Source organism: Anabrus simplex, chromosome 5 (assembly GCF_040414725.1).
Source record: "Anabrus simplex isolate iqAnaSimp1 chromosome 5, ASM4041472v1, whole genome shotgun sequence".
In the NCBI taxonomy this organism is placed as follows: Eukaryota; Metazoa; Arthropoda; class Insecta; order Orthoptera; family Tettigoniidae; genus Anabrus; species Anabrus simplex.
The window spans coordinates 157,560,383-157,583,374 of NC_090269.1; the positions used below are offsets into that span (position 1 = coordinate 157,560,383).

At 41.2% G+C, this 22,992-nt stretch overlaps 1 protein-coding gene across 1 annotated transcript in view; it reads right to left on the reverse strand.

Annotated features, from left to right (window-relative positions):
- Nmdar2 (NMDA receptor 2) overlaps positions 1-22,992 on the reverse strand; it is an 826,846-nt gene that overhangs the window by 573,173 nt on the left and 230,681 nt on the right. Inside the window, exon 4 of the mRNA XM_067148050.2 lies at positions 1,468-1,651. Coding sequence (XP_067004151.1) covers positions 1,468-1,651 — 184 coding nt within the window. The remainder of the gene's footprint in view (positions 1-1,467; positions 1,652-22,992) is intronic.

The following is a 22,992-nucleotide window of genomic DNA, read 5'->3' on the forward strand; positions in this document are numbered from 1 at the left end:
TTGTTTCCATTTAATTGTTTTTATAACCTTGTGAACATTTTAGAGGATGCCTTGATTCCTGATAGTGATAGGGATGTAGCGAGATGTAGGAAAAGAACATTCGCTTTGGAATGATATTCACGTTATTAGTTTCAACATATGGTACAGTATTAGCCAGATATGGGTTGCTACAATTTCTTACACATATTTAGGAGTCTGTCGGTCAATACAAAGAACTATCATCATGACTCTACCTCGTCGTGTGTATCTTTGGCATAATACGATCCTAAGAATATTCTTAAAGCTTACTCTATATTAGGCCACAGTTATCAAAAGAAGGAAAAATGCTCTAACTTTGAGCATTTAACATAGCATTATTGTAGCAATAGAGATTTTACAAAATTCGGGTAATATTACAATTATCTAACTAGGAGACGTGGTCACATTATGTTACCGTAGCATTTCTGCCCTAATAATTTTGTAACTGCTCAATTAGGACTGCATTGACGATCTACAACCATCGTGTACATTTCTACGTCATTAGGAACCAGTTGTACTTTGGATAAATGCATCTGATCTTAGTTAGGTTAGTGTTGTGTTATTCATCAGAGAGACACAGTCTTATCAATATGTTTGACCAGACAACTCTCCAAATTCTCGAACTTGCTCCTTCTGTTACACGGGTTGTTATACAGTCCAAGGTCCAGATAAGCTTATCTTGCATCTAAATCAGTCGACACTTTGAAACACATGTACAGTGACAGATTTCACTATATCCATTACCATCTATCTAAATGAAATCGCTTTTCGAGGAACGCGAGTAGGTTCGCCATTTATAATTAGGAATACTTCTCCCCCAGTCTCAGACATATTCTCAAAATGGCGATTTGCCATCGATTTCAGAATAGTCACGATGTATATATCTGATTCCCCTTAATGTTTTCTTTCTTATAACACTAAAAATAATTGCCCTAGTTCGACTTAAACCTGGTATGCAACAAACACATTCTCACATTACCGGTACTGTGTGTGTAACACAGAGTAGCACGCTTGTATTCTACAAAGAAATAACTGTTATCATCAACTGCGTACGGAAACAAGGAACCCACGTTTCGAAAATTCTCGGCTTCTTGGACAATCCAGAGCAGGGCAATCCAGAGCAGCATTTGAGTCTGGTGAGGTTCATTGTTCTTAGCTGAGAAAATAACCTTTGTCGTGGCCTCGAAGCGAGTCTGCTCGTACACGGCAAGAAGTTACAGAAGAACCACAACAAATAATGATTATTGTATGATACGAAAGTTTACAACTTAAAAATCTTGGGAGTGTCATCGGCCCTAATGATGTCCAAAGGCGCTAAAATATACACATATTGTGGAATGAGTTGTTCAAAGAAGGCTTGCGACTGCTTTTTTCTGATACAAAACTAATATCTAACACACAATAATAAGTAAGTCTATTTCCAATCAGAATGTGTAAATGGAAACTCACCGGAAGAACCTGTCACCAGTCTTCCACCGAGTGTCGCCCGCACCTTCACAGGAGAGTTGAGTGTTGAGGGACAAGTTCGAATTACGGGGGTCGTTCACAAAGTCCTCCACACCATACGCGTACACCTTGATGGCCGTAGTGATCTCATTGACAAGTGACGGACTGCTGGTGTCGAAGTGAACCCCTGTACAAACAAAAATATTGACAGGATTAGTGACTGTTGCGCGCTCATTAACTTTTCTTCACATCTAACTCTACAAAAACTACAGTTCTATATCTTCAATGCTTCCCATCCTGTACACCAAAGGTTCATGTATTCAAGCTGTTCACTTCATGTAAATCCCGTTCAAAGTCAATAAAGCACGAGCCAAGAGGCCTATAGCTCTTCCCTGGCGCAATCACCAACTGCATCAAATTTCTCCTGTATCCAGCTAGCATCAGAGAGAGGTGGCCCACTCCACCACTTCAGGGAGGGGACAGACAGTCTATTGTTGGATTACAGGCAAGATGTACTGTAAATACGCCAGTATTCTTCTTTTTTAAACGCAGACTTTAATGACCTCGAAATGCTATTGTGATATTAGGTTGTGTTACAACCAAATACTGTACACTGACTGTTATATGAATGGCGACATGACACTTGACGCGACGACACCAGAATAGTGGAAACTTGCCCAGCGGTTTCCGAGTCCATGCATTGTTTAGACGTTTTCAGATTTATATACTTGAATGACTAGAAAAATATAACGAGAAATGGTATAGGAGAGCAGTGGTTATTCCAGTGCAATGGGAGCTGAATCATCATTTTCTCACGAGGTCATTGACCCTGGCCAAGTTCATTGACCCCATGACATCATGAGAGTGACGTCACATTGTTTACAAACAAGGCCATGTGTTTGGCCACATGCGTTTGAATAGCTGTCAAGATGACAGCTGTCAGCTTGACTGATCCTAACTTCACTCTTTCGGACAAGAAAACATCGCTAACCTCACCGCTGCCAACTTCACAGCGCCTAACTTCACTGCTGCCACCTTAACCACGTAGGGGCGCGGAATTTAAAATCCACGTGCTTTTGACAGCTGCCATCTTTACAGGTCCTAAGCACGTGCACTTTTTGAACAACTGAACGTTGCTAACCTCACTGCTACTATCTTAACCGGGCTTAACCTAACTGCTGTCGTCTTAACCACGTGGGGGCGCGGAAAATCCAAGTGCTCTTAAAAGCTGTTAAGATGACAGCTGCTACCTTGAGGGTTTCTAACCACTTGGGCGCGGAATTTTGAACAAGTAAACGTCACTAACCTCACTGCTACCTCCTTAACTGGGCCTATCCTCACTGCTGCCATTTTAAATACGTGGAATTTAAACTGCCGTCAAGATGACAGACTTGGATTTTGAACAAGTGAACGTCGCTAACCGCACTGCTGCCATCTTAATAGGGCCTAAACTCACTGCTGCCAACTTTACGACGTGGAGGGCATGGAATTTAAACAGCTGTCAAGACGCCAGCTGTTTTTATATACTTGAATGACTAGAAAAATATAACGAGCTTGTTTGGCGCGGATTTTGAACAAGTGTACTTGGATAACCTCACTGCTGCCATCTTCACAAGGCCTAACCTTACTGCTGGCATATTAACCACGTGGGCCACGGAATTTAAACTGCTGAGAAGACGAAAGCTTATAACCAGATAGGCCCTAAATACGTTCACTAGTTTGGCGCGGATTTGAGCAACCGTAACCTCACTGCTGTTATCTTGACGCGACATAGCCACGTGCAGGCGCGGAATTTTTGGAAAAGGGAATGATCTGTTATTTTGACAGGACGTAACCACGTGCAGAAGCGGAACAACTATAGGGGCCTAACCTCGCGGAACCTACTCTTACGGCAAGATGCCCTTTTCGACAGTGCGTTAGAGGATCTGGTTTTCAGGCTAGCTGCCCTTCTCGACATAACCCTTCCCTGACACCATCTCTTACTTGCCGGGTTATAGTGAGGGGCCTAACTACAGAAGAATATAATTTTAAGGCTAGCTGCCCTTCTCGACATCCCTCCCTTCCCCACGACACCTAGCTGCCCTTCTCGACATCCCTCCCTTCCCCACGACACCATCATAGAGAATTAATTTTTAAGGCTAGCCTTCGCTGTTACTATATTGGAGGGGTCCTAACCTTAGTAGACCCCTGCACGGCTGCCCTTCTCAACATCTCCCTTCCCCTACTCTACATTGACGTTACGGAAGTTAACTCAATCCCTCCTAGTCCTCCTTATTCAGTTACAGAGGTCAGTACAATCCTTAATCTTCCTCGCAGTTACGGAGGTCATCTCAATCGCCTCTTTCTCCTCACATTTTTACGGACAGATACCCTTCCCCTTGGGAGATACAAAACTGCACCGTCGCTAAGGCCTTTCATCTCCATTCGACGCGTCACCACCCTCCTGAACAAGATACAAGATTTTGTTAATCGGAGGATTTACGCTAAGTCTTTATGTCTCAATCCGACGCGTAACCTCCCTTCCTAAAGAAAATAAAACATGTTGTTAATCAGAGGAAGCCCAAAAACTACACAGTCGCTAAGGTTTTACAACTCCATCCGACACGTTCCCTCCTGAACAAGATAAAGCATATATTTACAGAGGACCGGATATGATGTGCCCTCTACTAAGAGCAACAAGTTTTTTGTTTAGAACATAGCCTGTTGTTATCTTACATTAAAGATTGAACAGAGAAAACTTACCTTCATTATACAAGGAGGGCGCACGGAATCTTAAAACAAGAGAAATCGATATGCAGGCAAATGATGATGATGATTACATGGAATAAAACTACCTCTCCTTATTTCGCAAATATAACATCAACCTTATGACGTAAACACTAGAGTCACCCTAAAGAGAATAAGAAATCATGGATTGGAACCCTGTTCAGCATTAGAAAAAAATTCTTATACATGGACTTCGAACCCTAAAAATATCATGCATTCAAACCCATCTTATTAATCAGTATTAACATGTTCGATTCCCAGCCAGAACAGGGATTGTGATGTAAAAATATTCGTTAGAAAATGGTAAGTATCATTACACAATTAGGCTATTGTATTTCAGGGAATATTTTAAGATGTTCCTAAATTCTAAACGAATATCGACAGATGATTCAGTCGCAGCATTTGCTTTGTATTTACTATAGGCAGAAGATGCTATTTTTTATTTATTGTCTTGCGTTAGAAAATGGTAGGTATTATCAAGATGGACAGCGCCGCCCACGCCATTCACCATAAGTATATACTATACTATATACAATGCTATTCGATAGAAGTATCTCAGGTAATCAAAATGTAATTGCTAAATAAGTTGCGTGTGTTTGCGCGTAGTGATGGAAGTATGTTTGTAAGGGCTACCTCACAGCATTTGCTTGTCTGTATTTTTGCGTACGTTCGGTTTTACAATAGAGAGTGTTGTGTGTGCGTATAACATTAAAAGATGAAGTGCGTTTGCTATCATGTATAGACTGCTGTTATCCTACACATCAGTGAGTTTCGATTCCATGTACGTAATGTTTCTTTACGGTAACTGCATGACTTTTCAGGGTTCGAAATCATGTATTAGAGATTTTTTATTCCAGTTCTGAACGAATTTCGAATCCGTGATTTTTTTTCTGTTCACGGTGAGTATAGTGCTTGCGTCAAGGTCAGTTTTTCTGTTCAAAACACGATGGGGAATGTATGTTTACTATACCAACCTTTACTGTAAGATAACTGTACCGGTTGACACACCTATACGCCGCACATTTGAATTTTCCGCCTTAAGGTACTCCTCTACAGCTGAACCTCTGAACTTTAAAACTGAATTAATTCAACTGTTTATCTGAAGATGTCACTGTGTTAATCTCGGATTGTTTTTGTTTACTAATTATCAAGAAGTGTGGACATTCTCTCACAGATGTCTCTACCAAAAACTATGATCATGCACCCTGGTGCGAAGTGAAGGAACTTTTCTTGAAGATATTTTGTATTCATATGTTGTTGTCTTTACTAAATTTCGTTCTTTCGTTGGTGGGTTGGCAATATTAATCCTTTCTTTCCGCCTGTTTTGAACTTAGCCAATCCCGAACTTGTTTAATTAATTTTGGACCAATGGTGTCCTTCTTCTCCAATTTTAATGTGTAAATTTTGGGCAACCAATAAACGCCTGTGGGTGTGTCTTAATTATTCATGAAAGGCCTCGAATCTTCCATGAGGGTTTAAAAACTGCTGATTTTCATGACTCGTGGCCACTTCAACAACATCTAGCTATCTAGTGTATGGAAGTATAGCAGGGGGCGCGTTGCGCCTCTTCCTTCGAGCAGCAGCTCTTCAGCAAAGGTAATGGCCTTTTAACATCTTTATTTCTTTCTTGGTCAGCAGTTTAAACCACGGGGAAGGTTCGAAACCTTTTCAAAGTATCCTACCTGTTTAAAAATGTAACTTAGTGCCGGCTTATGTAAACATTTTCTTATTACTTTAACTGTAATTAGGGTATAGAGAGTGCTTTACCCTCTCGAGCTCCCCTTCAATTTGGATTTGAGGTGACTACGTTTTCATAATGTGTTAAATTATTTTTCTTATACGAGTCACCTCCATAGTGCGGGAATAGCCCCTTGTAATCGGCCTAGTGCCCCTTAAGTTTTAACAAGCTTTGATGTAGGAGTGCAAGAACTCGCCTCCATTCTGATTTGTATTTTGGGCCATTAACTTAACCCGTTTTACTTTTCCTTCCTGCGAAGGCCCAGTAGATTGGGTACGAGGTACCCCTGTTCCATTATAAGTTGTGCCTTGATGGCAGTTAAGTGTAATAATCTGTTATTGCCTTTAATAGGCTTTTACGATTGAGAGCGGGTCAGCTCTTTCTGGTATTTTGAAAAGTGCCTCAGTGAGGCTTGAGATGTGTAGGTGGGAGCAAGTGCTCCATGTAATTAGGGGTTTTCTGCGCTTTGGTAAATTGTGGTTGTGAGCTGAGAGCTCAAGGATTGTCAAATTGGGGCTCGAAGCCCAGTTTTTGTAAGGACCCCTTGACTTGTGTTTTCGCTTGTAAAATTGTACCTGAATATTCATTGTTATTTCACCTACTGAAAATTGTTAAACCTTGTTGTCTATTGAAAATATAACCTTTATTTAAATTTTAATTAATCTTTCGGCCTTGTAGTTAGACCCATTCCAGCCCGCACCTTCTTTCACCTCTGCTGATCCACCAAAACACGGTAACAATAACAACAGACTATGTTGTAAACACAAAAATTTTTTGTTCTTAGTAGAGGGCGCATAATCTCCGGTCCTCTGTAACAACATGTTTTATCTGGTTCAGGAGGGAGGTGACGCGTCGGATGGAGATGAAAAGCCTTAACGACGGTGTAGTTAATCTTCTTCCATGGAAAAGAGCATCTGTCCATAACACTGAAAGGAGGAGGAGAAGGGTTATTGAGCCGACCTCCGTAACTGCGAGGAGGATTACGGATTGTGCTGACCTCTGTAACTGTAAAAGGAGGAAGGAAGAGGGATTGAGCTAACCTCCGTAACGTCAATATAGTGCCGGGGAAAGGAGATGTTGAGAAAGGCAGCCATGCAAGGTGCCTACGAAGGGTAGGCCCCCTCCGAGAGAGTAACAGGGAAGTCTAGCCTTAAAACATTAATTCTCTAAGGTTAGAGGGGCAGCTAGCCTGAAAACTAGGACCTTTAACGTAGTGTCTGGAAGGGCATCTTGCCGTAAAACTAGGTTCTACGTAGTAAGGCCCCGCTACCCGTTCCGCACTTGCATGTGGTTAAGTCCTGTTAAAGTAAGAAATCGTTCCCTTTTTCAAAAATTCTGCGCCTGCAAGTGGCTAAATCTCGTCAAGATAACACCAGTGAGGCTAGGGTTGCTCAAATTCGCGCCAAACAAATGCACGTCGTTATGACCTATCAAGATAGCTGCTGTCATCTTGTCAGCTGTTTAAAATCCGTGACCCACGTGGTTAAGATTGCAGCAGTGAGGTTAGACCCTGTCAAGGCAGCCGTGAGGTTATCCACGTTCACTTGCTCAAAATCCGCGCCAAACAAGATAGCAGATAGCGGATAGCAGTTGTTTATATTGCGTGCCGTCTACGTCATTAAGATGGCAGCAGTGAGGTTAACGACGTTGGCTTGTTCAAAATGCACGACAAACAAGTGCACGTGATTCTGTTAAGATAGCAGCTGTCATCTTGACACCTGTTTAAATTCCGCGCCCTCCACGTAGTTAAGATGCCCTGTTAAGATCGTAGCAGTGAGGTTAGCGGCTTTTACTTATTCAAAATTCCGCGCCCACGTGGTTAGAAACCCCCAAGATTGCAGCTGTCATCTTAACAGCTGTTAAAAGCACGTAGATGTTAAATTCCGCGCCCCACGTGGTTAAGATGTCAGCAGTGAGGTTAGGCCCTGTTAAGATAGTAGCAGTGAGGTTAGCGACGTTCACTTGTTCAACAATTGCACGTGGTTAGGACCTGTCAAGATGGAAGTTGTCAAAAGCACGTGGATTTTAAATTCCTAGCCCCTACGTGGTTAAGGTGACAGCAGTGAGGTTAGGGTCCATCAAGATTACATCCGTCATCTTGACAGCTGTCAAAACGCACGCGGCCTAGCACGTGGCCAAGCACGCGGCCTTGTTTGAAAACAATGTGACGTCACTCTCATGATGTCATGGTGTCAATGACCTTGGCTGTGGTCACTGACCTCGTGGAAAAATGCTGAATCGGCTCCCAATGTCCTCGAATCACCACTGCTCTGCTACTAAATGGTGTGTTCCGAAAACATGAGAAGGAATAAATTTATTTCGGGAAACCAACACGGGGTTCGTAATTTGGGCATGAAAAATTAGTATAATACAGAATTTGAGCAGGTATTGTAAAAACATGGGAATTCGTTGACAGATTGCATACAACGCTTCAGTATCAGGAGAAAACCCTTCACACAACGATGACGTTCATCCTTTCGCTATCGATGATATCAAGAAACTTCTAATGAGCAGGCTACAGAAACATCCATTGATCCTGTTGCGTGTGAAGCATTTCGAGTAATTTGAACGGTACTGCATAGATTAATCGAAACTTTTACTTTTTCAATCTTCCTTGATGGAAGACTATGAAATTCATAGTTCTGTTAAGTTTCAAAAGACGTCTAAGACACAGTTAGAAACATGGCATCATTCTGTTTAGAGTCTAAGTGAATTTGAAGGGTTGATTCTTCCTAGAACTCATTCACTTTAGAAAGTACATTCCCTTGATCTTCGAACGCGGACGGTTTCTTGGCGTTCCTAAACTTTTTCCATTTCATAACTTCTACCAACAACCTATCGAATAAATGAAATTCACAAAAAAAAAAAAAACTTTAAAAATAATTACAAGTCGAAACAGCACTTAAGAGCAACACAAAAGAAAGTACTCAGGCTTGGATGGTTTCACCTCAGATGTGATGAAGGCACCTGAAATAACAGACTTATATTGAGCCGTATTAAATCACGGTCCAATTAAATTGGTTTAACACTGTGCAAGCTTTTGAATTTAGCGCTGAGGAACGCACTTGGGAACGCTGGGTGACCGTGTGTATATCCGTGTCGAACCCGTAGCAAGCAGGGCGCGGCGCTGATACCGCAGAAGAACCCAGGCAGGATGCCGTATGTTTACTGTTGTAAGCCCCGTCGATATCTTGGGTACGCGAGGAGAAGGGAGAGTCGGTAAACAGCATGCGAGAGTTTTGAAAGTTGATAACTACCGGGAAACACGAAATATCCAGGTCTGGAATCATTTGAATTCGATCCCGGATAAAAGTCACCGATCAAAAAATAGGACAATTCCTTTTGATTTTTTCGAAGTAGATTAAGCCATAAAAATGATATAACTGTGCCTCTTTAATTAATTTCAACTTGTTTGAAATATCCGTTGAGAGGTAGCTGTCCAAGCACAAAGCGAGCCAATTGTATCTCAGAGATGTACTGTATTGTTGGACGCGTCCCTCTACTCAGTCTATAAAAGGAGGAACCGTTAGTGCAAATGCCTCTAGTATAACTCCACCGGGGAATTGTTACCGCTAGACATGGAGCGCGGCTGTTGTGTATATATTACATCAGCTCGCCACGGTATGCCTGCCGCGGACGGGAGAGGGGAAGAGGGGGAACGCATGTACAGTCGTACAATGAGAATAGTACCGCTAACCTGCTTGAAGTTACATTGTACTAGACGATGAAGGTCCTGCACACAAAAGATAGATACCAGGTTCTTCATCAGCCATGTCGGTCTCACTATTCTCACTATTGTCTGTACCAGGTTCACTTGCAGTATCAGTATCCATATCACTTCGTTCAGTGTTGTCACGACACTCATTTTCAATTGTATTTTCATCATCACTATCGTCACTGTTTATGATGATATTTTCTATGCCTTCTTCCATTAACCCATCCCTGTACCAATAACTTTCCTCAATTGTTCGTACTTTTTCGCAAGCTTTTGCCCAGTCCTGTTGAGTGATTTCTCGTAAAGAAGTGTTGGTCAGTTCCTTTAGAGACATTATTAGCAGCGATTTTTTGTTTTAACAAATTCCAAATAAGTTCAATCGGATTAAGGTCACAATGGTATGGAGGGATCATTAAGACAGGAAACCCCTTTTGTTCTAACATTGTATCCACTCTTTATGCCGGTTTTGGCTTATTACGTGTTATAAGTGTTACCGTGGTTTGGTGGATCATCAGAGGTGGAAGAAGGTGCTGGGATGAATAGGTCTCAATATATTTAAAATTTAACAAGGTTATATTTTCTTTTCAAGATCAAGAAATAACAAATATAACAGGTACTCAGTAGCCTAGCAACAAATCAAGAATGTACAATTACGGTTGTTACAGGATTTGGGCTCCGAGACCCAGACACACAATTCTTGAGCAATTAGACCAACTTTACCCAAATACAAGGTTTGACAAAGGGGCAGAAAACCCCAATCATGCCCAGGAGCACTTGCTCCCTATTACTCAGTAAAGCCTGCTCGAGGCACACAGAAACCAAATTTAAGAAAGAGCAACCCGCTCTCAAAGTTCAAGCCTATCAAAGGCCACACCAAACTCCACCTTCAAGCTGTCCTCCAAGCACATGAAAACAGGGGTAAAAATACCCAACCTACTGAGGCCTATTCAATAAAGAAACAGAACAATTACATGGCCCTCAAAATACCAACTTGAGAGGAGGCGTAACTGCACTCCTAATACACTTCTTTAAAACCTATTTGGCACTAGGCCGCTTATGCAAGGGCTAATCCCATACTACGGAGGTGACACGATTGAAAAATGTTATGACATTACGAGTCGAAGGGAAACTGTTATAAAAACGTAGTCACCTCAAAACAAAATGAATGGGAGCTCGAGAGGGTTAGACACTCTCTATCCCAATTTGTAGTTAAAGAAACAGAATTTATACCAAGTGTCTTTTACATTTTAAATATAGGTTACATGAGGAAAGTTTCGAACCCGCCCTGAGGGTTAAACTGCTGAGCTAGCAAGAAAATAAGTTATAAAACGGCCATCACCTGATGGTTGAACTACTGCCCGAAGAAAGAGGCGCTTCCCGCCCCCTGCTACATAATTACACAATGAGAGATGTTACTGAAGTGGCGCGGAGACCCAAAAATCAGCAGTTTATATACCCTCGTGGAACATTCGAGACTTTTCATGAATGATAACACCCGCCCACAAGCTTTTTATTGGACGGCCAAAAGATTACATGTCAAAACTGGAGAAGAAAACCAGGATTGGTGGAAAATTAATTACAGAAATTTGCGATTGGCCAATTTCAAAACTGGCGGAAAGAAAGGATTAACATTGCCAACTTAAACAATGGCTGAAAGAAATTTAATAAAGAACAAACTTATAAATACTAAATTTCTTAAAAAAAGGTTCCTTCACTTCGCACTAGGGTGCACAATTGTAGTTCTTAAGAGGTGCCATCTAGAAGAGAATGCTCACACTTCTTACTACAGAGCAAACAAATACACATCGAAACTGACATAGTTCAGAACACTTCAAAATTTACAGTAGAGACATCTTCTGAGAACTCAGAGAATTAAAGTGGAAGTTAAAGTTCCGACTTCCTCCAGTAGAGGAGTTTCAACTGGCGCAATGTTTGAATTAGCGGAGCGAAGGTGTACCGCCCGGTACAATAAGTTTCAAAAGTTCATCTCGTCTCCAAGTGGGATCACAATATGTGTTATGCTGATAAGCCAGTCTACCATTTCAGCCTTACGAGATGCATTAGTGGGGGCTTTATTGACTTGCACAGTATGATAGGGCGCGTTATCGATAACAACTGTGCTCTCGTGTGGAATATTTGGAATAAGTTTATCTTCTACCCATTTCTGATAATTGCAGCTATCTTGTGATTTGGATTTTGAGTCATAAATTAAATCTGCTCCCTCTATGTAACCCATTTTCACTCCCGCATGGACAACAATAGCTCTTTGACCTGGACTGTGATTCGTCATAACCCCTGCGACGTCTTCATGTTGCCAACACTTTTTTACACTGTAGTGTGTGTGAACCCACGTTTCATCCGTGTACACTACTGGTTTATTTGGACCCTTCGCGTTATTTCTTATAGCTCGTAAGTAGTCTGCACGTCTAGCAACAATGTCTGACCTTTCTGCGAGGAGAGTTCGTTTATTTTCACACTTCCGGAAATAAAACCCCATTTCTTTTACAATTTTCCGGAAAGTTTCCTTTCCTCCCTTAAACTGTAGTTCATGTTTTGCAAATAGAAGCAGTTTCCGCAGTGTTGGAATTTCTTTCTTTTGTTCATAATACTCTAGGAATTTTTTGCGAAAACGACATTTATCAAAGTCACCTATAGAAATTACTTTTCTTTCAGACCGTTTTTTTTTCGTGGTGTTGTGACCTTTCCGCAGGTTTGCTCCGCCTTTTCAGTGTCTTTCAAAATATTTCTTACGGTTTTTTCGGACTTACCAAGCACATGTGCCGCCCTTAAAATTGCTTTTTGAAGAGGTATAATTACTTTTTTCTCTTTTTTCTCTGGCTTACAAAACTGCACGACATTGTGTATCATTTTCTCCGCGGAATGAGTCCATTTCCCCCCTTTTTCTGTTTCGGCGTTTCCATTATTATTATTATTATTATTATTATTATTATTATTAGTAGTAGTAGTAGTAGTAGTAGTAGTAGTAGTAGTAGTAGTAGTACTATGTACTATATGTTAAAATACATCTACTCCACTGCTCAACGAACAATATAGTCTATTAACTGTTTTCACTTACATACACTGTTTCACTAATTTACAACGCACAATGCACGACCCAGCACGAATCATTCACTCACACGACATGCGATGAGATTTCGCTGGCGACAACTGCACTTCTATCGCAGGCGTGTGGCTGGGCGGAGCACATTAGTTCCGATTTTCGCCACCGGCAACAATTCGCTGGCTGGGTTATACTTCATTGCCCGTAGTAGCTAAGTGAGATCCGTGGTCAACAAGGTGATAGAGGAGACTTGTTAACAATTTGTTTAAGCTCACCCGAGCAATATTTACTCTATTAATAAATGTTGTACCACGAGTTCGTGTTGTGCAATCATTCCGCGTGCAGCTAATGGCGGCTAACCGCTGAGAACGACTTGATCGGAACCGGGAAGTATTACTTAATTTGGTAGCTATCGTTTGACCGAACTAATGTCTCGATGGCGGATATCGTCAATTGTATCCTTACCAGGGTAGCGACAGTGAAGGAAATTGAGATTGACAATCATTACCACGTTACAGGGACGTGACCGAAGGCACCACATCATGGGACCAGCAGACTCCTAGATCCGCCGACAGCATTGCTGTCATAAAATAAATTACACCAATGGAGCGGTTCCGAGAGTACAGCTAACGGCAGAGATGGAGGTGAAGATAAGTTGAACTGTTTATAAACATGAAATATAGTGATCAGATTCATATGTGGCCCTGCCGTTAAATGTAAGTAGTAACTGTAATGTAAGCTAGAGTGGTATGGGTTTGTTTCCAATTATCTTGTAAATGTAGGTTTGGGCCTGGATGCTTGCTATATCCCAGTGTTATTGCAGTGTTATTATCAGTTGTGATACCAGGGTGTAGAGCCGTGTTTTATTTGTGTTGAGATATTTTCACTCGTGTCATGTAAACACTAAGGTATAAGCGATGTCTTATTCATCAATGCAGATTGGAGGGAACTGAAGCCTCCTGTGAATCGAACGGGAACTTAGAGATGAGTAGAACTAATCTATAGACAAGCATGATATAGTGATGTTGCGTATTTTTCAACTGATGACGTGTGCGGAGGGCTATCACCGGCGATATTGAATAAGAGGCTATGATGGGCCATGACTATTGTTTGCAGGCCTACAATAATAATAATAATAATAATAATAATAATAATAATAATAATAATAATAATAATAATAATAATAATAATAATAATAATAATAATAATAATAATAATATTAATAATAATTGTACCGGGCGGTACACCTCCACGCCGCTAATTTAAAATGTGCGCCAGTTGAAACTCCTCTGCTGGAGGAAGTCTGAACTTTATCTACGGTATTAATTTTCTACTTTCTCAGAAGATGTCACTACCTGGAAATTTTGGAGTTTTTGAACTGTGTCATTTTCGACGTATTTTTGTTTTGCTTGTAGTAAGAAGTGTGAACTTTCTCTTCTAGAGGACACTACTGAAGATCAACAATAGTGCACCCTAGTGCGGAGTGAAAGAACTGTTTTTTTGGAGAAATTTTGAATTCATAAGTTTGTTCTTTGTTAAATTTCTTTCAGTCATTGTTTAAGTTGGCTGTATACCCCTCTCTTTCCCCTTGTTTTGTATTTAGCCAATCCCGAATTTCTTTTATTAATTTCTGACCAATCTGATGTATCTTCCCCCAACTTGAATATGTTGCTGTATCCTACCCAATAAGGTGATTGTGGGCGGGTGTTTTCTTCCCTAAAACGCCTCGAACTTTCCGCGAGAGTATATAAACTGCTGATTTTTGGGTCTCTGCGCCACTTCTGTTCCATCTTTCAGTGTGTAAAGTACATAGCAGGGGGCGGGAAGCGCCTCTTTCGTCGGCAGCGGTCAACAACAAGGTAATGGCCGATTAATAACTTATTTCTTTGCTAGCTCAGCAGTTTAACTCTCGGGGCGGGTCCGAAGTTTTTCCATTATGTAACCTTCCTTAAAATGTAAAGAAACTTGTATCTATTCTATCTTTTAAACTACATATTGGGATAGAGAGTGCTTAACCCTCTCGAGCTCCCACTCATATTGTTTTGAGGTGAACTTATTTTTTTTCTCTACCTATTCTTCTTTAACGTAATGTAAATTGTTTCCTTCTTAAGTCACCTCTGTAGTATGGGATTAACCCTTGTATTAGTGGCCTAGAGCCAGATTAGGTTTTAAAAACAAATGCATTAGGAGTGCAGATCGCCTCCTCTCTAATTGTTATTTTAGAGGTCATGTAATTAACCTTCTTCTCATTTTATAGACCTCAGTAGGTTGGGTATTTTACCCCTGTGTATATGTCCTTGGAGGACAGCTTGAAGGTGGAATTAGGTGTGGCCTTTGACAGGCCTGAATTTTGAGAGCAAGTTGCTATTTTCCCGAAAATTTTGTTTTCTGCGCGCCTCAAGGAGGCCTTTCTGTGTATTTTGGAGCAAGTGCTCCTGGGCATGAATGGGGTTTTCTGCCTCTCTGTTGAAACTTGTGTTTTGGGGTAAAACTAGGCTAATTGCTCAAGAAGTGTGAGGATGGGGCTCGAAGCCCAAATCCTGTAAATATTGTAATTGTATTTTTATTGCCTTGCTACTCTGTACCTGCCATGATTGTTATTTCGTTATTTGGAAAAGAAAATATAACCTTGTTAATTTTACATGCACTATAATTTCGTAGCTTTAGACCCGTTCACACCCGCACCTTCTTTCACGCATAACTACCGCAAAAACACGGTAAAAAGTGGTAACAGAGCGTGGTTGAATGGGTCTCATTTTAGCCCCTTTTGACGGCTAAACATTGTTTTGTTCCGAACTCTAACCATTTTCTCAGTTGCTGGAATTTTTTGAGTTTTTCAAAATTGTTCTGTCATCATGCCCGGCCCTCGCGATTTTCTCCATCTTAACTATTTGCGCAAAGAGGAGTTGATCTATGAGTTAACTATCAGAAATGTGCAATCTGGAGGCACGGTTGCGATAGACACCAACAAGCTTAGAGAGTCCCTTGATTTGCCAATTTCCATCCCCAATTTGGGAGAGAAAGAAATTGACGACTCTCTTTCCACGATCACCGAGAATACTACTGGGCTAGCATCGGTAGTTAGTTTTTTTGACGAAAATGATCCTTCTCCTAATCAAATTAAGCGTGTGCAAGCCAGGCTATATCAATTTTCAAATAGAGTTAACGATCTGTTGTCTCTGAAGTTGAATGACGTTCAGAGGAAGGAAGCTAGTACGTTGCTTGAAAGTATTTCTGAATTATCTAGCAGGGTCACTCAATTGTTAACTGGGGAAGTTCCTCCCAAAACTGATCAACCCACCACGATGAATGTAGGTAGCGAGGAAGAGCCTCCTAAGGGAGAAACCAATAGGATAACCGTTGCCGCTCAAACTATCTCTGCCCCATTGGACAACGAGCCTGAACGCCGTGCATCGTTGAGTAATATACGTTCTGAATTAACTTCCTTGCCATTGAAACCTTTACCTACTATGTCACCCGGGTTTAGCAGCTTGCCTCATCCATTGGCAATGTTGCTCAGAGGTATCTCTAAGTTTTCCGTTAATACCACCAGTGACGTAATTTCATTTTTAAGATTTTTAGTTGAATTTCAGGATCATGCCCTTGTTTTTTCTCTTTCCCATGTCAGATTTTGCAAATCATCTATCCCTATGCAATTGGGATTCTCTCCGACAAAATAGTACGAGCCATTGCCGAGCAATCATCTATTGAGGATTTCCACGCCCACTTGCTAGCTAACTTCATCCCGGCTAGGGCCAGGTCCTCCCTTATTCAGAAGTACTATTATCGTGTACAGCGTTTGGATGAAAACTTAGCAGACTTCATCCAAGATATTAAATTCTATACTAGGGTGTTTTCCCTTCATTTTCCTGAAGATCAAATTGTACAGGCTATTGTAGAAGGAATTTCACCACCCTATAGGTCATGTTTGTGTTTCGCGGCGTGCCCGCAAACCTTCTCTGAACTTGAAGCATTGGCCGTCTCAGCGGAAGGAGTTAGATACGCCGACTCTTTACGTGTCGCGAAAGAACCCCCACCTTCCTTTAGTAATACTCGGCCTCCACCTCGCCGACCAGTCACACCCCGTAAATGTTATGCTTGCGGGTCGCCCGACCATCTGCGCAATAAGTGTCCACTGATCAAGTCGAGTGGGACAAGGAATGGGGCTGGTTCATCACAAGGCTGTTTTAATTGTGGCCCTTTCTCACATATCGCCATAAATTGCCCAAATTCAAATAGCACCCCCTCCTGCTCAAATTCTGGTGCAAACTCCACCTATGCCAATAATAATAAAAAATGACTAGTGGCTTCGGCTGAGTCGACTAATCCCTCTTCCCGAGGCTCAGCCACTGGTAAACAGGTCGAAAATTCAGGAAATGTTCTATCTTCAAATTCATCGTTCGAATGCCCCAAAGAATGTCTTAGGATTGCGGCGGATACCCCCGCACCTGTTCCTTTTCTTAAGATTGAGTTAAATAATGAGCCTATAACCGCTCTATTACATTCAGGCAGTGTTTGTTCAATTATTTCGGACCAATGGTATTCAAAATTGAAATCTGTTTGTAAACTACCTGACTATGTCTCATCTACTGTTCAATATGTTTCGGCTAATTCATCTCCATTGGAAATCCTAGGTTCTGTAAATGTCAAAATTCGTATTTTTAAATTTACATGGAAAATCAAATTGTTTGTGGCTAAGCACTTGTCTTGCCCCATTATATTGGGAGCTGACTTCATTTCTCACACTGGTCTTGTGCTCGATCTTCAGAGTAAGTCGTGCACATTCAAATTTGCGTCCAATTGTAAAATTCCCTTGTTAAAGTGTAATTCTGTATCACGTTCATCTATTTAGCCTACCCAGGATGAGATGTTGTTAGACCTTAGACATCTACCTGAGGAGCAGGCTGATAGTATTCGTAAATTATGTCAGTCATTTCCAGAAGTGTTCTCTGATACTCTTGGTGTTACTGACCTTATTGAATACAAAATTGAGGTCACGGATTCAATTCCTGTCCGTTTTCCACCTTATAGGCTATCTCCACCTAAAATGAAGGCTCTGAAAGAAATCATCGATCAGATGTTGAAGGATGGTATTATTAGGCCCTCTAAGTCGGCGTATTCTTCGCCTATTTTTCTAGTCCCGAAACCCCAAGGGGGCTTCAGGCCTGTCATTGATTATAGGGCTCTCAATCGGAAGGTGGTGTTGCAATCCGTGCCCCTTCCTGACCTTCATTCTTGTTTTTCATGGTTTCGTAAGGCCAAGTTCTTTACTATCTTGGACTTGAATCAGGCCTATAATCAAATTCCCCTTGCCGAAGGGTCTAAACATCTTACAGCGTTTGCCACGGACTGGAACTTATACGAATACAACCGCGTGCCTTTCGGGCTCCCCACAGGAGCAGCTGTACTCACTAGGCGATAAAGCAAGTTGAAATTCTCCAAGAATGTACCAAAAAGGTCGGACTTCATATCTTCTTCTAGAAAACGGAATTTAGACATCCATAATACCAATACAAAATACTGACAAATCAACAAAGTCCCTCACTTCAAATACCTGAGCGAAAGTCTCCAACCAACCGGACAAGAAAAACTAGCCCAAAACAACCGTGTCCAAAAGCTCTGAAGAGCATATGGGAGAACAAGAGAAATCTATAACGAAAATGTATGCCTCTCCACGTTAAGATTAAATATCACAATACTGTAATCAAATCTGAGGCTTTATATGCAGTGGAAGCTGTAACGCTTCATAAAAAGGGCGAGCTCGAAAATATCCTAAAAGAAGGGCGAAAAATCACGGGAAAATTTTTGGAACCAAGACGCACGGAAGAAGGGTACCACCTCCGATCCCGGAAATCCACAGAAAAATTATCTAAAATTGTGGCAGACCTCAGGAAACAAAGGCTAAATTTTATGGATATGTTAAGAGGCTTCCAGAAACCAGACTAACCCACCAAGTTCTTGAAAGAGTTGATAAACTGAAGAACTTCCATTGGAACGAACAAACAAAAGCGGACATAAAAAACGCAAAAAATTGAACCTGAAGAAATTTTGAATCGAAATATATATAGAAAGAAAATTTGCAAGTGGGAAGTTACTCCAGAGAATGAAGTACCAAAATAAACAGTACAGGTACCAAGTGGACGGAAGATAGGAAGAGGATCTTTAGTGAACAGATGAAAGCATCCTGGATCCTCCGCAAACGAAATCATAAATAAAGCTTCGTGTGTTCCGAAAGGGTCCATTCCCGCATAATAATAATAATAATAATAATAATAATAATAATAATAATAATAATAATAATAATTGTACCGGGCGGTACACCTCCACGCCGCTAATTCAAAAGGTGCGCCAGTTGAAACTCCTCTGCTGGAGGAAGTCTGAACTTTATTGACGGTATTAATTTTCTACTTTCTCAGAAGATGTCACTACCTGTAAATTTTGGAGTTTTAGAACTGTGTCATTTTTGATGTGTTTTTGTTTTGCTTGAAGTAAGAAGTGTGAACTTTCTCTTCTAGAGGGCACTACTGAAGAACTACAATAGTGCTCCCTAGTGCGAAGAAAAAGAACTGTTCTTTGGAGAAAATTTAATTTCAAAAGTTTGTTCCTTGCTAAATTTCTTTCAGTCATTGGTTAAGTTGGCAATATTAACCCTTTCTTTCCCCTTGTTTTAAATCTAGCCTATCCCGAATTTCTTAACTTAATTTTCCACCAATAATGTGTTTCTACTTCATCTTGTGTAGGGGTTTCTCTTTATTCTCCAATAAAGTGATTGTGGGCGGGTGTTCTCATTCCCCTAACGCCTAGAACCTTCCGCGAGAGTATATAAACTGCTGATTTTAGGGTCTCTGGGCCACTTCTGTTCCATCTTTCAGTGTGTAAAGTACATAGCAGGGGGCGGGTAGCGCCTCTTTCTCCGGCGACAGTCAACAACCAGGTAATGGCCGATTAATTACTTCTTTTCTTGCTTGCTCAGCAGTTTAACTCTCGGGGCGGGTCCGAAGTTTTTCCATTATGTAACCTTCCTTAAAAATGTAAAGAAACTGGTATCTATTCTATCTTTAAACTACGTATTGGGATAGAGAGTGCTTAAACCTCTCGAGCTCCCACTCATATTATTTTGAGGTGAACTTATTTTCTCAACCTATTCTTCCTTAACATTATGTAAATTTGTTTCTTTTCTAAAGTCACCTCCGTAGTATGGGATTAGCCCTTGCATCAGTGGCCTAGAGCCAAATTAGGTTTTAAAAACAAGTGTATTAGGAGTGCAGATCGCCTCCTCTCAAATTGTTATTTTGGAGGTCATGTAATTACCCCTTTTCATTCAATAGACCTCAGTAGGTTGGGGATTTTACCCCTGTGTCTATGTACAGTGAGGACAACTTGAAGGTGGAGTTTGGTGTGGCCTTTGAGAGGCTTAGAGAGCGAGTGGCTCTTTTTGAAAATTGAGTGTTGTATGCCTCGTGGAGGCTTTTCAGTGTAATTTGGAGCAAGGGCTCCTAGGCATGAATGGGGTTTTCTGCCCCTCTGTTGAAACTTGTGTTTGGGGCAAAACTGAGCTGATTGCCCAAGCATTGTGAAGTCAGGGCGCGAAGCCCAAATCCTGTAAATATTGTAACTACCCTTTTGACTTGCTACTTTGTACCTTGTACCTTGTTATTTCCTTATTTTGAAAAGAAAATATAACCTTGTTAAATTTTACATTAACTTTGATTCCGTAGTTTGAGACCCGTTCACGCCCGCACCTTCTTTCACCTCTACCTACCGCTAAAACACGGTAACAAGTGGTAGCAGAGCGTGGTTGAATGGGTCTCAATTTAGCCCCTTTTGACGGCTAAACATTGTTTTGTTCCGAACTCTAACAATTTTCTCAGTTGCTGGAATTTTTTTTATTTTTTCAAAATTGTTCTGTCATCATGCCCGGCCCTCGCGATGTTCTCCATCTTAACTATTTGCGCAAAGAGGAGTTAATCTATGAATTAACTATTAGAAATGTACAATCTGGAGGCACGGTTGCAGTAGACACAAACAAGCTTAGAGAATCCCTAGATTTGCCCATTTCCATCCCCAATTTGGGAGAGAAAGAAATTGACGACTCTCTTTCCACGATCACGGAGAATATTACTGGGCTAGCTTCTGTAGTTAGTTTTTTTGATGAAAATGATCCGTCTCCTAATCAAATTAAGCGTGTGTAAGCTAGGCTGTTTCATTTTTCAAATAGAGTTAACGATCTGTTGTCTCTAAAGTTGAATGACGTTCAGAAGAAGGAAGCTAGTACGATGCTTGAAAATATGTCTGAATTATCTAGCAAGGTCACTCAATTGTTAACTGGGGAAGTTCCTCCCAAAACTGATCAACCCGCCACGATGAATGCTGGGAGCGAGGAAGAGCCTCCTAAGGGAGAAGTCAATAGGATAACCGTTGCTGCTCAAACTATCTCTGCCCCATTAGACAACGAGTCTGAACGTCGTAACTCATTGACTAATGTACGTTCTGAATTAACTTCTTTGCCACTTAAACCTTTACCGACTATGTCACCCGAGTTTAGCAGCTTGCCTCATCCATTGGCAATGTTGCTCAGAGGTATCTCTAAGTTTTCCGTTAATACTACCAGTGAAGTAATTTCATTTTTAAGATTTCTAGTTGAATTTCAGGATCATGCCCTTGTGTTTTCTCTTTCTCCATGTCAAATTTTGCAAATTATCTATCCTTATGCAATTGGTATTCTCTCTGACAAAATAGTAAGAGCCATAGCTGAACAGTCATCTATTGAAGATTTTCATGCACACTTGCTTGCAAATTTTATTCCTGCTCGCGCGAGGTCATCTCTGATTCAGAAGTACTATTATCGTGTACAGCGCTTGGATGAAAACTTGGCTGATTTCATACAGGATATTAAGTTTTATACTAGGGTGTTTGCCCTTCATTTTCCTGAAGATCAGATTGTACAGGCTATTGTAGAGGGAATTTCACCTCCCTATAGGTCATATTTGTGTTTCGCGGCGTGCCCGCAAACATTCTCTGAACTTGAAGCATTGGCCGTCTCAGCGGAAGGAGTGAGATACGCCGATTCCTTGCGTGTCGCGAAAGAACCCCCACCTTCTTTTAGTAATACTCGGCCTCCACCTCGCCGACCAGTCACACCCCGTAAATGCTATGCTTGCGGATCGCCCGACCACCTTCGGAACACGTGCCCATTGCTCAAATCTAGTGTGACAAGGAATGGAGCTGGTTCATCACAAGGCTGTTTAAAATGTGGGCCTTTCTCACATATTGCCAAGAATTGTCCCAATTCGAATAGCAACCCCTCCTGCTCAACTTCTGGTGCAACTTCCAACAACAATATAAAGTGACTAGTGTCTTCGGGTGAGTCGATTAATCCATCTTCCCGAGACTCAGCCCCGGGTAAACAGATCGAAAAATCAGGGAAATTTCAATCTTCAAATCCATCCCTTGAATGCCCCAAGGAGTGTCTTAGGATTGCGGCAGATACCCCCAAACCGGTTCCTTTTCTTAAGATTGAGTTAAATAATGAACCTGTAACAGCTCTCCTTAGATTCAGGCAGTGTTTGTTCGATTATTTCGGCTGAATGGTATTCTAAATTGAAATCTGTTTGTAAACTACCTGACTATGTCTCATCTCCTGTTCAATATGTTTCGGCTAATTCACCTCCATTAGAAATTCTAGGTTCCGTACAGGTCAAAATTCGTATTTTTAAATTTACATGGAAAACCAAACTGTTTGTGGCTAAGCACTTGTCTTGCCCCATCATACTGGGAGCGGACTTCATTTCTCACACTGGTCTTGTGCTCGATCTTCAGAGTAAGTCGTGCACATTCAAATTTGCGTCCAAATGTAAAATTCCCTTGTTAAAGTGTAATTCTGTGTCATGTTCATCTATTTCGCCTACCCAGGATGAGATGTTGTTAGACCTTAGACATCTACCTGAGGAGCAGGCTGATAGTATTCGTAAATTATGTCAGTCATTTCCAGAGGTGTTCTCTGATACTCTTGGTGTTACTGACCTTATTGAATACAAAATTGAGGTCACGGATTCGATTCCTGTCCGTTTTCCACCTTATAGGCTATCTCCACCTAAAATGAAGGATCTGAAAGAAATTATCGATCAGATGTTGAAGGATGGTATTATTAGGCCATCTAAGTCGGCGTATTCGTCGCCTATTTTTCTAGTCCCGAAACCCCAAGGAGGCTTCAGGCCTGTCATTGATTATAGGGCTCTCAATCGGAAG